Raw genomic sequence first — 18394 nt, 5'->3', positions numbered from 1 at the left:
CAGGCCTACAGCGGCAGTTGTTCATTATTTTTTTTACTAACCGCTGCAGATGGTTCTTTCGAAATCCTCGAAAATTACTCACATCATACGTCGTGACAATTGGAAGACGTTGCGTAAAATCATTCACATTTTCTCGACTTGGCATTTCCTTAGCTGAGAATAATGCTGCGTCTAGAGTGATTTTCAGAGCTTGGGTCAATTAGAGCTTGTATCACTGTAGGATATGATTAAGAACCAAAATAAACAAGTTAGGAAAAAAATAACAATGTACACTTTTTTTGCATGAATTATTTATTTTGTATGATTCTTACATGGACTGCTACCTTACTATATTAAATTGAAATCTTTATTAAAAAGATTCTAAGAGGGAACGTCCCTATGATGCTGATAAAAACGTGTTATCTTTTCTAAAAAGTGCGTGTGCTACTGCTTTCTAATGTGTCAATTAATTACCTCCATTCAAAATCACATACATTTCTTTTTTTCTCCAAAATTTCGTTTGAACGATATGCAAGTTTATAATATGGTAATTTTTGAAGCAACAGTAACACGATCATACATTTTAAAAAAAAACAACTTTAGTTTAGAAACAAAGTTATGAGAATTTCATTCCAAGCATGCTAACCAATTATAATTGCTTACAACGAGCCAAAAGCCTATAGTAAAAATAATTAATAAGAAATGGTTGTTCGGTATTTTCAGCAAAGTATTGTCTGAATTGATACATCTGGGATTATTTTGATGAATTTTGCCATTTTTTAAAAGCCAGATAGTATCAAGAATTGCTAAAAATGGGATTTTCGAATATTTAAGAAACAAATTTAATTCTAGACGACAAAGTCTCAAATCTGGTTTCATTCAATAGATAAATTCACTTTCTACATTATAAAACAAAGAATAGCGTTAAAACCTATGATTTTTTAACACTGTTTAATTCTATTCCCCATACTCAGATAAACTCCCGACTTATAAACATTATACATTGTTGTATTTCCAAAAAAGATGGTACACCTAGATACAAATATATAGTTCTTGGTAGAGATTCTTCATACTTTGTAAGAAATAATTCCAAATCATCTTCCAAATATACAGAGGAAGATGTTTACAAAATGCTGAAAATTTTATTCGACAAAATATCTGTCCATTGTGGTGGACGTTTTTTTTTTCAACAAATGGTCGGCATTCCTATGGGACCAAATTGTGCTCCTTTACTTGCTAACCTTCTCCTTCACTCTTATGAGGCTGACTTCATAGCTGATCTGATCTGAAAGAAAGAATATCGTTAAGCTAGATCCTTTAATGTCAGTTTCCGCTATATAGATGACGTATTATCTTTAAACAATCCTAATTTTGGGACTTTGATACAGCGCATCTATCCTAAAGAACTTGAGATAAAGGATACTAAAGACACTGTGAAGTCAGCCAAATATCTTGACCTACACTTAGAAATCGATTCATCTGTGGCACCATCCCTTCAGCACCTGCGTATGGAGTGTTCAAATCACAACTCATACGTTATGCCAGAGCTTGCTGAAACTACGCAGACTTTTTGTATCGCGCTAGAACTTGGCTTCTGGAACAGGGTTATGTTGCTACAAAATTGAAGTCATCACTACAAACGTTCTATGGTCGTCATCATGAACTCGTGGATCGTTATGGTGTATCCATCTGCACCATGAAAAATGATTTATTCAACGGGTATTTTTTTTTCTTTTCTCGTTTCTAGAAAAGGAACTTCTCTTACCCTACCCGTACACCTGGTCCATGCTCCCATTTTTTGCTCATTTGCTTTTGTTACTTTGTATTTGTGATTTTAGTTACTTTATAATCTTTGTTGTGTATGTCTGTTTTCAATGTCTGGTCTTTGTCCTTGGATTACTTTTTCATGTAAGAAGAATTTTCCTAGAATGTTAAAATATTTACCAACCCTTCGGAAATAGGTTGTGTATGAAATAAAATGTTCTTTCATAAGCCAAACCTGTAAAACTCACATTTTGACATTTATGTTTATTACTGTTTTTTTTATCCTACGTACCGACTAAGTTTAAGGCGTTAAGTTATCGATTTTGGAAATACTATTACTTAATCGTGATAAGGAAAATTTCAGAATTTCATATTTTCTTCTATTTTACCCGGTTTTGTTCAATTTATTTTTATATGACACAGTAGCTTCATATAATGACTTTCAAATTAGCCCAATTTATCAATATCTGAACTATTCACTAAGGTGAAACAATGCCACCTCTACACCTAAAAAATACCTTAACATGAACAAAAATGCTAAAATTTTGAATTAAAACATTGTAAAGATGACATTTAAGGCACTATTTCTACTTTTTTAGTGGAGTCCGAATTGCTTATTTACTTTTGTCACTTTGTTTGTATTATTTTAGTAATTTTTATGTTCTTTGTTGTGTTTGTATGATTACATTCTTTTGAATTCCGCCAGAATCTTGGTTCCCTTGATTATTCTTGTTGCTATAAGATTAAAGTCATCACTACAGAAGTTTTATGGTCGTTATCACGAACTCCTGGATCGTTATGGTGTATCCATCAGCACCATGAAAACTAAACTGATTTATTCAACGGGTCATAGTTTTCCTTCCCTCGTTTGTCTAACCCGGACTTGACTTTTTATGAACAACTCGGCGGGTGTTTCTTAAAATGCAGAGGACGCTTACCCTACCGGTGCACCTGGTCCATGCTTCCAGTTTTTAGTGGAGTCCGAGTTGCTCATTTGCTTTCGTTACTTTGTATGTGTGATTTTGGTTGCTTTGTGTTCTTTGTTGTATGTGTCTGCTTTCCCCTGTCTGGTCTTTGTCCCTGGATTACATTCTTTTGATTACCGCTATAACCTTGGTTCCCTTGATTACTCTATTACAAAAACCGCGTTGAATATGTTTAATTGTATTCAAATCTTAGCACATTAGAAAGCTCAGATGCTATTCATTTGTTATCAAATGGGTAAAACTTGTTTAAAATGAAACATTTCAAGATAAATATCAATTACAAATGGTTTGGAAGAAAATCTGAAATTCCGATTACTCCGCTCTTTCAGATGATTATTACCTTTATCTGAGAATTAAGGGCTTGGAATGAGCACATATGTTGGATACATCGATATTTGCACCACATTGTTTCCAACTTGTCTGTTTTACATTTTGTTCAAACTGAGATGGTATTTTCACCGGTATGGACGGCAGTTGTTTTAATCCATATGTAGTTCAAATTTTGTTATTGCGTGGGCTCATTTAAAAGCTTATAAGACATTATATTAAAGGTTCTCTATCATATATAAGCTGGTCTGAAATAAGGTATTTTAAGAAATTGACAAAAAATGTGAATCTGAAGAAAATCTATAATTCCTAAAACATCAATATCTGTAACAATGGTCTTGTAATATTTAGTATAGTCGAATTTATAGGACTTTGTTCGGTAACTTCCAAAATTAAATTTTAGCAAATTTTGATACATTCTGACTTTGAAAATCGGCAAAAGTCATCAAAAGAACCCAAGAAGTATTACCTGTGATACAACTAAACGAAGAATACGATACGAAATAAGCTGTTTTATGCTGAAGCTTTGTTTGACATTCGAAAAATGTAATTTAAGCAATATTTCGGTTCAGTTGAGAAACATTTTTTGCATTTAATATCGACAAAAATAACGAAGCTTCAACCGTAGGATGATTCTAATACGTCACAATCAACAAACATGGCTTAAACGTGAACACATTAAACAGAGACGATCTACATACACAAGTGACGAACCGAATGAAAGATTATGTAAACAAACTGATGATAAGGGTAATAAGAAGGCACCCCCAAAAAATTAAGTTATAACAGTATGAATTCCGCGACACCTGTCAAACACTATTGACATTATGGCTAAATCATTCATTAAAAAAAGTATCACGTAAGCGTACTAGATTATTAGTCCGAAATCACTCTATAACCTTACGCTTTATCGCAAAGTTTTTGTTACCATTGAAAAGCTGAGTCATTGGGCTTTAGGATTATAAATTATGTCCAGAGCTAGCTTTCGGTAACTGCGATCGTTCCTTAATTTAAAATTTCATTTTGTCTATATATTGTATGTGGATGTTTTTATTAATATTTCGGTCGTTTGTGGTTTTAGTTACTTTTTGACTAAACATCACTTTTTATGAGCAACTAGGCAGGTGTTCTGGAAAAGCAGAGGACGCTTACCCTACCGGTGCACCTGGTCCATGCTCCCAGTTTTTAGTGGAGTCCGAGTTGCTTATTTGCTTTTATTACTTTGTATGTATGAGTTTAGTTACTCTATGTTCTTTGTTGTGAATGTCTTTTATCCATGTCTGGTCTTTGTCCCTGGATAACATTCTCTTGATTACCGCTATAACCTGGGTTCCCTTGATAACTCTATTTAAAAGGGGATGGTTAAGGCCTTATAAACTAGTAAACCCCTCCCCCCGCGGACACGCACCTATAGTCAGGTGATGTTGATAATTAATGCATATTGTTGTCGATAATTGACTTTTATGTTAATTTGAAGGAGTTCCATCGTTTTGTAACATGTATGTGCCATGGATTTGATTTCATGTTGATTTGGCATTTCAGAGCTTACTGAAAGCTGCTTTTTATACTTTTTGAAAAAAACATTTGGTGATTTTTGTAAGAATTTACTATTTAAATAAATGTTATAGGTTTGATCGTGTATTGGCTGTGTTTCCCAATATCTGTTCCTTTTTTCAATTCATATATTTACCATAAAGGTTTTTTTTCATATTTGACCCTTCAGGGATGACTTACACGCTTGAACAATAGAGTAAGAAAAGTCGATTTTTTACCCTGGGGATACAAAGAAAGACTTATACTGAAAAAGAACCGAGAATATTCTTTGGCGACAAATTGCTTCTTAAATGGGCGGTATAAAGGTACCCAAAGATCATCATTAATTCGATGAATGGGAGGGGTACACAGTTAACTCTAGTCCATGGACTATAAATTAATCAGTTTGACGAGCGTAGCGATCCAATAAAAAGTCGAAGTTTTTAGGCAGGATCATAATATCCATTTCCAAGCACCTGTAAATGTAAACATATTTATTTTTGGACTGAAATAAGGCCATAATTTATTTTCCATCATATGAGAGACAGATTATTTATTTATTCAAAATATGTCAAGCCCCGCTCCCTCAGAATTAACCATTCATGTATTTATAAAAATGTGGAAGAAATAAAACAAAAACATACAATTATTTTTGTTTTTTTTTTTTCTGTGAACCTAAGTTCCCGAATTTTATAGGAATGCAAAAATACTTATTTTCTAGTGCTACAGAACAAACCATTACTAGAACGGCTCCCACTCCTTCTACACAACTACAATTAACAATTACTGACAAAGGCGGAAAATCTGCTCAAACAGCTAAAATTGGAGAAGAACTTACCTTAAAATTAGAATACTCAGGTAATTTTACAACTTCACTGTACTTTTCTTTCAAATATACAAAGCTGGAAAATACAGAACAGCAGGTTAAAGTTTTTTTTTTTTTCTATTTCGAAAAGGTTTATTTTAGAAGATATTTTGCTTTTGAACGCACGTCTATTATTATGCAAATTCAATATCGCAACCAAATACCGAAACGTGAGCAGTGGGTAGATCCTACAAAATTCAAAAACATGAATACATGAAACAAAGACGATCTACATATGCCATGTAAAGGACCGCACACAATTGATTTCACATAAAAACTAAGGATAAGGGAAACAAGACGTCACACAAAAGAGTAAAGCAATGGCAAAATGGACTCCCACTGAAAAACAAAACTGATATTCGGTAAGGGAATCATGTCCCGAGCTTATGCGACAAGAAAGTGCAATCCATTATAATCTAGCAATACTAATGCGGCTACAATCGTGATATTATTTAGAGCAGACTAAATGAAATTTGGGGGGGGGGGGCTAAAATATATTTCAAGAGAAATGACATAGATAGTAAGTGTAAGATTTTAATCATAGGTTTTAATAGTTATAGTTTTTATTGCAGTTTAACAATGTTAAAATAATATGTCTTTTATGAATTAATTTTTATTAACTCAGTTTGTTGAAAATATTTTCAGGCAATTATCAGGTGTACCCAATAAAGTGCAAGGCATATCCTACATCACACACGAATGAAGAATACGCATTATGGGAAAAGTAAGTTTACTTTGATATATATTATTGTGCACTAGGTCTCGTTAGTCTCGTTAGTCTCCTTCTCGATTAAGTGTTGATGAATTTAAAACCGAAGACCGATTTATATTTTGATTACCATCCCCTGGTATATCAATATGATGCACAGTTATCATATTTCTTGTTTTACATAATAAAATCATTACGCTTTTTTAATAGTGTAGATATTGTAACTATTTTTTGTCCTCATTGTTATGCATGAGAGGTTTTCGTTGTTGAAAATAAATGGTAGTCTTTACCCTATATACAACAATTTAGGGTACAACGGCTAAATTATGTGTCAATATGTAGATTTTGGATATCTTTTTTTCTTACTGAAAAGTAGTAGTTTTCTGCTATTTTGCATTAATTATAGAAGGATTAAAAGATCATCGGCCACAATACACTTTGATAAGAAATTTAAAAGATATCGTGCTTTGTAGGTATCAGAAAACACCACACGAATAGAATTTTAAAAATGTAAAATAGAACAACTTTTGCCGACAAAGGTCAAAAGTTGACTATTTAAACACTGAACAAAAATGCCCTAACATTGGTGGTATTTTAGTGTTTTTTTCAATGATTATAACTCGTGGATCGTTATGGTGTATCCATCAGCACCATGAAAACTGATTTATTCAACGGGTCATAGTTTTCCCTCCCTCGTTTGTCTACCCCGGACTTGATTTTTTATGAGCAACTCGGCGGGTGTTTCTAGAAAAGCAGAGGACGCTTACCCTACCGGTGCACCTGGTCCATGCTCCCAGTTTTTAGTGGAGTCCGAGTTGCTCATTTACTTTTGATACTTTGTATGTATGATTTTAGTTACTTTATGTTCTTTGTTGTGTATGTCTGTTTTCCATGTCTGGTCTTTGTCCCTGGATTACATTCTTTTGATTACCGCTATAACCTTGGGTTACTTGATTACTCTTACATAAAACTTTAAGATTTTGTGATTTTTTTTGTACATACAAAAGTCATACATAGTCTTTTCTACGTTTTGTGCAATTGTCTTTATATGCTTGGACTTCCAATAAAACGTATAAGATTCAAACATGAAACAGGGATTCTCAAACTAAAAAAAAATGAGACTCGGAGGTTCGTGACAAGGCTGGATTTCGTTATAATCCTCAAAAGACATAAACTATGAACTTTGAACTTGGAAGCATGTGCATACATGTATATGCATGTTGTCACATCATTTATTTATAGTGATGTTGTTTACTATTATTTTAACTGTGCCCCAGGATAAAAGTTGTAATGCAATATCCTTTGCAGGGGCGGATTCAAACACTTTAAAAAGGGAGGTTCCTCAGAAAAAAAGGGAGCAAGGTGCTGAGACAGTAATTATCAATTTTTTTGTCAATTTTATAAATGAAAATGACTAATTTTCCAATATAAATGGAAGCCAACCCGCTACACCCCTCTGGATCTTCCATTGCTCTGAACGGATTAAACTAACCGAGTTGTTAAAAAAATTACCGTTAAGGATTTTCAGATGCAACAGAATTTCTAAAGATTTTTTTCCTACAAGATTGAAGTCATTACTACAAAAATGTATATGGTCGTAATGATGAACTCGTGGATCCGTACTGTGTATCCATCGGCACCATGAAAACTGATTTGTTCATAGTGTCATAGTTTTCATTTCCTCATTCGTCTACACTTGACTGGACATTTTTATGAACAACTTGGCGGGTGTTTTCTATAAAAGTAGAGGACGAGTACCCGACCGGTGCACCTGGTTCATGCTCCTAGTTTTTGATCCAAGTTGCCCATTTACTTTTCTTTTACTGTATACGTATTTTGGTTATCTTATGTTATTGGTTGCGTGTGTCCGTTTTCCATGTCTGCTATTTTTCCGTGGATTACATTCTATGGATTTCCTCTAAAATCTCCTTTCCCTTAGTTACTCTTTACTCTCAAAAAGAATCCATGAATAGAACAGAATGGTAACATATATAGTCGTTATAGAATATTAGTCAAGATCAAGAATTTTAGAAAAAGAAAGAGCTCTGATGAAGTCATTTATATAGAGGTGGTAAAATTTGCTATTTACTGCCTATAAGTTGGTATCAACTTACTTTTTTGCAACCTTAACATATATGAACAGAACAGTTGTGGTAAGTGGTTTGTGCTATAAACAAATATCTCTTTTTTTCTGTTTTCGTACTTTGGTATGAAAGTTGTTTGGAACATTTAAGATGTCATCATTTTAACTTTTGGGAGGCCAATCAAGTCTGTCTGATTCATGTAAAGAATGAGTACGTGAGTCACTTTATGATTCACTTCGCAAACTTGTTTTTGTTAAAACATAAATACAAACTAATATAAAACTGAGTCTCGGATTCATCGCAACTCTTAAAGCATCTTTGCATGACTAATATTACGGTCCTATCCCCTCCCTTTATACAAAAAGAGGGATAGGACCGTAATCCTTGCTTAGCGAAGATGCTATTAAAGCTCGATGCCGATAATAAGCCACTAATAAAGAAACTTTTGATCAGTCTTAATAAAAGTTAAGGCCAATTTTATTTAAAATTATCCATATAAAAAATCTCTGTAACATCCATTTTCCATCCATCATCTATATAAGAACAGATCACAAGGCGCTTAAGGAAAAACCGCGAAAAGGCGTTAAGATTAATATCCTACCTATGAACTTGTTTAAACTCCCATTTTATGTCAAGCCTGGGTTGCTAATTGATTATTTAAATATATGTACACGTGTATGTTATTCTTATGACTGTTTTTGTATTTAAGGTGTTTTTTTTCTGGATAATGGATATCCTGTTCTTCGTTTCAATTTATTCCAAACGAACATTGTTGGGCGCTCAATTGTTGAGTAACAGAAAAAAAATAAGATAAAAGAAAAAAGAACTGTTATTTATCTGCTTAAAACGCACTTACTTCAGATAATATTCATGCTCTTCTATTATACCAACAGTTCGGAAACAGGACAGGCTGTTCGGGAAGGGATTTCGTATTTTACAACTTATGACATCTTGCAGTATTCCAAATTTGACAAGATTTGAATATGGTAAAAACATATTTGATTTTAATGCTCTGATGAGAGATTACTCCTTGAAACACGTGTACAGCTTATCGAAATTAATATACATTATATAAAACTGGTATTTTTTGTATTTAATATAGAGATAGTTTAAATATGTACAAATTAACTTCAAACTAATTTTGCAAAGCTGATGTTGCAGATCGAATCGATATTTTTGTGTTTATTCTATTTGTTTTTCAGTACAGAATAATTAGATGTACTGAATGTTGTGTATATCTGTTTTCCATGTCTGGTCTTTGTCCCTGGATTACATTCTTTTGATTACCGCTATAACCTTAGTTCCCTTGATAACTCTTAGATATACATTGTAACATTCTACGGCGTCTTATTATCTCATGATCATTGTGAATGCGCTAAAAATGCAACCATTTTAGAGGCAATTTTGTTAAGTGAATAAATGGTCAATTTTGCCTGAAAAAAAAAATTATTTTTTACATTTTTTAAAATTCTATACATATCCGTTTGACGTGTTATATGATTTCCACTACCTGAAATGAACGGTTTAGCTTGAATATCTTAAAAGTATATTGTATCTTTGGCCGTCCTCTAATTAATGCAAAATAGCAGAAAACTCTACCAAATTTTACTAAGAAAAGAATGATATTTTAAAAACTACATTGATTTATCTTTCTGTTGATACAAGATATATCCGTATATCCTGTAGGCGCATTAAATTCGAAAACTTAAGTCATTTTTAATACCTGTCAGCAGGTCAATATCGTAAGTGATACATTTTTTAGACATGTCATGATGTTTTGTTTTGGAAAATTTACTTCTTAATATAAAGTGATATTTTTTGTCCTATTAAATCCATTAAGAACTATCGTGCAATATATTTTGTATTGCTAGCCATGGGCCAATAAATCAGCCAATATGGACAATATTACAACTATTCTTTTATCGACTAACTAGTCCAACACGCCATATTGGCCTACGTAAATATGGATTTTAACCAGGCCAATATGACGTATCTCGTAATCTCGTATTGATGCATTTTTATATTTTGTAATATATTGGCAGTTTTGTCATATTTAGACTTATTTTCGAACGTTAGTAAAAATATAAATATTGGCCATCACAGAGTATCATATTTCACTCGCACGATATGTGATATCTGACCGGGAAAATATTAACCAATATTCATTCAATAATCCTAAAATGTATACTAGTCAGTGCCGCCATTTTGTTTTAAGGAAATTCCCTTGAAGATGGTATTTTTTGTGGTTGAGATATGTAAAAGAAGATCCAAAATTAGGTATTTAGCCTTTACTTGCCCTTTTCTTAACCAATGTTTTTTCAGCTATGTGTGTGCAACTCTATTAAACGTAACGCATATATAGGTTCTGATAATGACCTTGAAAAAAAATATTTGGCCTTTAATTTTGGCCAAATGCCAACATTAAGAAAATTGTCATTTTTCCATCATTTCAACGCCCCGTATTTCCTAAAATAACACTTTTAACAAGCTGACTTGTTTATACCAAATACGACACATCCTTTTAGAGGATGCTGTGCATTTCAGATATGACAATAAAAGGACACTTTGAAGTAGCCACGATTTTGGGGGAAATATGAAAATGAGAAAACGGCAGTTTTCTACCTCATGTGAATGTGCTTGTTTCTTTATTTTTTTGTTAGCTTTAAGGGTGAAAAAAATTATTGGAGAAGGTAAAACATGATAATATAAACGTAATATAAACCTATAAAATTCTAAGTAGTATCAAAATATGGTGGATGTCATACAACCCTCAATCTGTCTGTGCGTCCATCTGCCTATTTAAATCATGTCAACCATTTTTCTCTTTAACTTGTTTGTTTTTCTTTCAAGATAGAATTTTGATATTTAGCATGGGGGTAGATACAGCATCATGACGATGTGTTGAATACCAGGATTTGTGACAATTCACCTTAAACTTTGACCTTTAGGTAAAAATTTGTGTTCAATGTGGCTGTTTTAATGCAACAATTTGTGCCCCGGTTTTAATATGTATAAATATGATAATTCTTTTATCTTTTGACATATACAAATAGTATAGCTTTTTGATATTTTGCATGTGGGTTAAAAGCCTTCCGGAATTGATGACTTTAAACAGTTGCAGGTTTTTTTTTAATGTATTGTAAACCATCTATAAAGACAGCAACAATTTCTCAAATACCACATAGTTTTTACATGTACATATTAAAGTTAATAAACAATCATGAATGATTGTCTACTAAGTGCTTAACCAGGTCGGAGGTGTGTGGTTACAATGTACTCTCTCCATCATAACCATGTTTAAAACATACACTACTACATTAGATAGATTAATACCGATTTACATATACTTGGCATTTAGTTGTTTGATTAAAAATACATACACATGTAAATGTATTTAGATATCAAATATCACAAGCTTGTGCATTTTATATTGTAGAGACAGAATTCGTTAACATGAATATTAAAATTTATTGACATATGTAGATTGATACATGTAGACCTCGTGTGGCCCGTCCCTCTTATAAAATACTAACTTTTCTAAATATTTTGTATATTAAAAATCTAATAATATTAAGATAGAATTCAAATAAATAATCAAGCATATCTGGTATTTAGCATTGCAGTAAATTTACATGTGTATATGTACTGGTTATTTTTATCCACATTGTCTTGGGGAAAATTTAGGTAAGGGTCTTTTTCCTTTTGTAAACTTCTGCTCAAATTAAGGCATAACAATATATACAAATTATAACAGAAAATGAAATACTTCCTTGTTGCTAAACATGCCTATAGAGGTAAAACCCCAAACAGATCAAGCAAATTATGCTCTGTTAGTAGCCACCACATATACCTGTAAACATGTATATGGAGGTCCAAACAGTCTGAAACCTATTGATGTTACCCCTTAATTTATAGTTAAATAAAAAGGTTTGTTAGTTTTGAAACAAAGGAACTTACAGCTCAACTGGTTCGGGTAAAATATCACACAAATCATGAAGTTCAATTTAAGTTGAAAAAAATTTAAAAAAAAGTTTTGTGATGTGACCCGACTTTGGACCCCAATAACCTGTAAATGCTAAATTCTATGTAAATTCTGTTAATTCGCATTTCAACAGATTTGAAAAGGGAAAAAAATTGAATGAAAAATAAGCTTTCTAAAACTGTTACAATGAATATTTTACCCATTTTTTCATTTTCTTTTTTTTTTTATTATTTTTGAATTTATACACATATTAATGTGGTTGAGCATGCCTGTTTCGACCATTGTCTAATTGGTTATGGGTAATCACCATTTATTGTAAATATATTGGTACAATAATATATTTGTATTTGTATTTGTACAACAAAACTAAAAGTACCTAACCTAATAATCAGTAATATGCTTTTAATCGTTCCATTTTCCTTCGAGTAATTATACTTTTATACACAAACACAGTGTGTCCTTGTCCTAGCTTACATGTTCAATAATGAATATGCAAATAAACTTGCCTTTATGACATGCATAATAATGCCATGATTTGCAGGTCCAGTTAAATATGAGAGTGTCTCAGATGTTTAGCATAAACTTATTGTAATCAAGTCAAGCCAAAAAACAGTAAAAGTATGATGTTCATTTGTACATGCATGTAAGCACCTTCATGTGATACCCTGTTACTGAATATTGAAGATATATAAACAAAACTTTCTCCTTGATAAAATGATCGGTCCTTTGTATACTAAGGAACGACGAACATCTCGACGAACAGTTTGCGATACATTCATTTTCTGTAATTCGGAATATAAGTACACATTCCAATTCATATCAGTAGGTACTTATGAATAAATCTTTTTAAACTAAAACATAGTAGGCCTTTTTTAATGGGAAATACATGTACAAGGGAAGGGAACGTCATCCAGTGCACTGGACTATATCGTACCAAGACTAACTCGTCCCATTTGTACAGGTTCTAAGAAAATGGTTTTCAATGCGTTTTATACGCCATGCTGTGTTTAATTGATTCGAAATCAATTATTTCTGCACTTCTGGTATAAAATTTGAATGGGTATATTTATATACCTTGCGTAATGGCTGAAAAAATCGCTTAAGAATTGTCCCATTTTCGCCAAAGATGCGGCTATTTTACATTTTGAAAAATTATCAAATTCCCTGCATGAAACTTTATAGTATTTAAATAAAATTTATTTTCTTCCTTTCGATTACAACTATGACAAATTTAAGCGATAATTTAGCTTGTATAGGCTTTTTGATTATCGATGACTGGTCGAATGAAGTTTCGTTTATTGGGCGGAAACTTGGCACACGGCCAATTTTCACTGAAGGCCAAATGAGTGACTAATTTCCACTTTTTTGATGTAAATTTAACACTTTCACATAAAATTTTGTCACTTCACACAACAAAGCAACCATAAATAACTGATGAATGTGGTCCAAATTGAAATCCGGCACATCTTTAAAGAAATACCCTTTATATTTAAACAAGGATGTTACTAGAAATAGAACAACGTCTGGTTATTATCATATACATTTTTTTGGAATCTCTTATAACCTCTTTCATTCCTTATACAAAATTACCGGCAATTCCAAAACTGCTTTTGGACGATTTTTCCAGTTTTGCATGGTTTTGTTCATAGGTTGACTCTTAATTTAAACCTATTCATACACATAATCGTATTTTATCTTTGCGAAAAGTCACATTTGCGAAAAATTGATTTGTTTTGAATTTAAATCATTATACTTATTTATTTATACATTTATTTTTATTAAAAAGCTGTAAGTCTTCAGACATTGCTGTTGGTTTGCAAGAATGGACTCTTTCAAAGAACAACACTGCAACAACGACAATCTATGGATTTAGATTTGTAGAGTCAAATGAAATCACCATAGAATGTACGGCCATGATATGTCCCAAGGACACAACTAATACTTGTACGCCGCAAGTGAGTAATGATAATAAACTTTAATATATAGTTTTTTTTGTAGAGATTCCTCATACTTTGTAAGAAATAATTCCAAATCATCTTCCAAATATACAGAGGGAGATGTTTACAAAATAATGGCATTTTTAATCGACAATATATTTGTCTAGTGTGGTAGACGTGTTTTTCAACAAACGGTTGGCATTCCAATGGGAACAAATCGTGCTCGTTTACTTGCTGACCTATTCCTTCACTCTTATGAAGCTGACTTTATAGCTGATCTGATCCGAAAGAAAGAATATCGTTTGGCTAGATCCTTAATGTCAGTTTCCGCTATATAGATGACCTATTGTCTTTAAACAATCTACCACAAAGAACTTGAGATAAAGGATACTACAGACACAGTGAAGCCAGCTTCATATCTTGACCTACACTTAAAAATCGATGGAAAAGAAAACTATTGACAAAACTTTACGACAAACGTGATGACCTTTCATTAATTTTGAACTTACCTTTCATATATGGCAATATCCCTTTAGCACATGCGTATGGTGTGTTCATATCACAACTCATAAGTTTTGCCAGAACTTGCCAAAACTACGCAGACTTTTGGTATTGCGCTAGAACTCTAACCAATAGACTTCTGGAACAGGGCTATGTTGCTTCAAGATTGAAGTCATCACTACAGACGTTTTATAGTCGTCCTCATGAACTCGTGGATCGTTATGGTGTACCCATCTGCTTCATGAAAACTGATTTATTCAACGGGTCATAGTTTTCCTTTTCTGGTTTGTCTACCCCGGACTTGACTTTTTATGAGGAACTCGGCGGGTCTTTCTAGAAAAGGAGAGGACGCTTACACTACCGGTGGACCTGGTCCATGGTCCTAGTTTGTAGTGGAGTCCGAGTTGCTCATCTGCTTTTGTTACTTTGTGTGTATGATTTTAGTTATTTTACGTTCTTTGTTGCGAATGTCTGTTTTCCTTGTCTGGTCTTTGCCCCTGGATTACATTCTTTTGATTACTGCTATAACTTTAGTTCCCTTCATTACTCTGTAATAAAATATATACAGTTATCTTTTGCATTTTTATAGTAAAAGTCTTAAGCGACTTTCTTAAACTAATGTCACATGCGATAAATAATATATACAGATGAGATCAATTCTAATTTGTCAGAAGAGTCGGCTCTAGGACAGGTCTAAAAGTATCATAGAATAGTTCTAGAGCCAGCGCTTCTGATCGTTCTAGCAGTTTATTTTAGTTGGTCCATGCTCCCAGTTTTTTGTGGAGTCCGAGTTGCTAATTTGCTTTTGTTACTTTGTATGTATGATTTTAGTTACTTTATGTTCTTTGTTGTGTATGTCTGTTTTCCATGTCTGGTGTTTGTCCCTGGTCTGCATTCTTTTGATTACCGCTATAACCTTGCTTCCCTTGATAATTCTTTCAAAACTTCAAATAGTTTCAGTGTATCTATGCTGATGTATCAGTTTGTAAATATCTCTTGTCGTGGTTAAATATGTAAAAATGGCACATTACCAGTACAGCATTCATAAGATGGAATATTTGAATTTTTAGTATCTTTGAAGAATGTAATCGCTTATTTTCATTTAAAACCTCAAAATTAGACAAAAAGCTATGAAGGGAATACGTCTTGTCCTATTTCTTTAAGCTTTTGCTAGTGCCATAATATTGTTTGAAAACCTCAAATATGGAAAGAAAAAGTAAAATGTCACTTTTTTAGTTTGAGTATTATTTTAATTTTGTTGACATACTTTTTAAAGCAAGGAATATACGCATGAAATATTTAAAATATACCATAAAAGAAAATATAGTCTTTTTTAGCATCGTTGATGAGTGGGAGCACTTTACTTCCCTGCAAAAACCTAAATATTGGATGAAAAGCTATATAATGCATTTAGTCCTATTTTTCTTCTTTAGTAAGGCTAAAAGCTGTGAAACGTCTTAAAATTTTACTAGTAGAAGATTCAATTATGAACATTACCAATAATATATTAATATATCAGGGAAGAGAAATAATGGAAATCTGGGTATCATTCATGTGTGCGAGCACTTTGTTTTCCTGCTTAAATCTAAAATTAGATGTATACCTAAAAATTGACATACAAAGGAATAATAAGAGCTAAACACTGTGCAGCATCTGAAAATTTCCTTGTTAATTTAAATATATAAGATTACCCATAAAATGTTCAGAAACTATATCAGATTCTTACCGGGAACAATATACGTATTTGTGAAAGCCTTAAAACTGGATGAAATGCTATAAATGTTGTGATTAAGTACTCTTATTTTTTTTTAGAAAACCATAATATTGGAATAAAAAGTAAATTTACTGTTTTAATTCTTCGTGTCTCAGTTTTTCAGCATACTTTGACATGAAAAACCAAAATAAGTTCTGCAATTTTTATATTTTTGTTTCAAAATATACATATCAAGTATAATATATATTCAGATTAAATTTGAATAATTATTCTAAGGAAAATTAATGATTGATATATTGTTGGTTAGGAAACGTTACATATTTCGAGCTTATTTTTCGGACGAAATTGTTATTATTTATTTCAAATTATTTTTTATTCAGAAGAGTTTCTTGCAGAAAACTGATTATTTCGATCACACGGGGGAGCATAAATGTATTGAATTGTTCTTAATTTCGCCTCTATCATCGCGATCGAATTTAAACTAAATTGTTACAACCCTGGATCCTTTATATGATATTTAAAGTAATTATATCCTAATCCTTCTGCAAATCTAGTACGAGAGCAGTTCTTTACGATAAATACTAAAAGAACTGACTTTGCTATAACTGTCAGAAGAGTTGGCAGTAGAACGTTCATAGAACTGTTCTTCTGACAGTTCTAGGACAGTTTTGTTAGAGGTTAGAATTGCTCTCATCAGTAGCTTCGGACATTGTATCGAGATGATTACTTAAGTTTGCTAATCGAGTAAAAATGACTGTATGTTAGTTGGACCTTTTAAATTTGTCGTTTGTTAAAATTTGTCATCTTTTATCTTAATTTTCTAAACATTTATCCTAAATTCCAAGAAAGAGATTTCACCTAAGTACACGTTCATTAAAACAACACAGAAACATTGAGCTAAAACAAAACACGAAAATACGTTTTTCTTTAATAGTTAAAGTAGTTTAAACTATAATTCTCAATTCACCATTGTATCACGTAATTAATCAATTGAATGGAAGATTTCTTAAAAAAGCTAACTGAATTGTTCATATATATTACAATACGTTTTTTTTATGAAATGATATTGACGGAATACGATTTTAAATAGGAAGCTTGACTTTTAACACTTTACCATTTGCACAGTGTTTTACAACAACACCTGCGTCTACAACAACTACTACTGCAAAGAACGATCTGGGTGGACGAAGAAGACGACGATATGCAGAAACACAGTTCAATCAAACTTCAAAAAACCGTGTCAACTCAGCTACTGCTGCATTTACGATCGTTGATGACTCTTTCTCACCAAATAGTAGCTCAGGTATAAACAATTTGTCAACAAATATAATGAATTTACAAAGAAAGTAATCAAATGAAAAGTATTTTGGAATATCAATTAATGCGTGTGTTACAAGTAAATATTGTGTGATAACCACGAGAGCTCCAAGCCAAAGAATCCACAAACTAATCCACAAAACGACAAAAATCAAATTAATGAACACCTACAGTTTCAAAAGTTCATTGTCAAATTTGTTAAATAGCTAAAATTCTACATGAGGTTTTATTTCCAATATCCATTTGTTCATTTCTAATTATTAAGATTTTCAATTTTTACAGCTACTTCGCCTTATATTTTCCTTACGATGGCTGGAATCTGGATTATAAGCACTCTTCAAAGAAACTCATGAAAAACAAATACAGTCAACTAAAATGTCACCCAATATAAAGTTCATTTTTCCTTAATGATGCATCTACGATTAAACGATTCAAGCTGTCACTTTTTTGTTTTGTATAACGCACATTGTAAAATGTATGGGATATACACATTATCATGAGATGTAAAACACTATGTTATTGAGTCTAAATACTTTTCTAGCTATTTAGCGATTCCCAATATACAATGAAGTACTACCTTTCAAAAGATAAATGTTAAAATCAATGTTTTGATAAGAAAATGTAGATTCTCCATGGGCTCATATAGATATGATATTTATTAGTTTGTGTGGTAAATCATTGTCATCAGGGAAGTCT

General features: G+C 32.3%; 1 protein-coding gene across 2 annotated transcripts in view; it reads left to right on the top strand.

The window, feature by feature from the left end:
* LOC148608493 (uncharacterized) overlaps positions 1-18140 on the top strand; it is a 45140-nt gene extending 27000 nt beyond the window's left edge. For both annotated transcript variants that reach the window (XM_088547301.1, XM_088547302.1), the window contains exons 6-10: positions 5311-5447; positions 6100-6178; positions 14016-14184; positions 17507-17684; positions 17981-18140. In XM_088547301.1, coding sequence (XP_088403427.1) covers positions 5311-5447; positions 6100-6178; positions 14016-14184; positions 17507-17684; positions 17981-18051 — 634 coding nt within the window. In that variant the 3' untranslated portion in view covers positions 18052-18140. The remainder of the gene's footprint in view (positions 1-5310; positions 5448-6099; positions 6179-14015; positions 14185-17506; positions 17685-17980) is intronic.
* Positions 18141-18394: the final 254 nt, after the last annotated feature.

This window comes from Perna viridis, chromosome 9 (genome assembly GCF_037379345.1).
Source record: "Perna viridis isolate PV_CMFRI_1.1 ecotype Kerala chromosome 9, ASM3737934v1, whole genome shotgun sequence".
In the NCBI taxonomy this organism is placed as follows: domain Eukaryota; kingdom Metazoa; phylum Mollusca; class Bivalvia; order Mytilida; family Mytilidae; genus Perna; species Perna viridis.
Note: the sequence above shows the minus strand (reverse complement) of the source record. Positions and strands in the feature narration are given on the sequence as shown.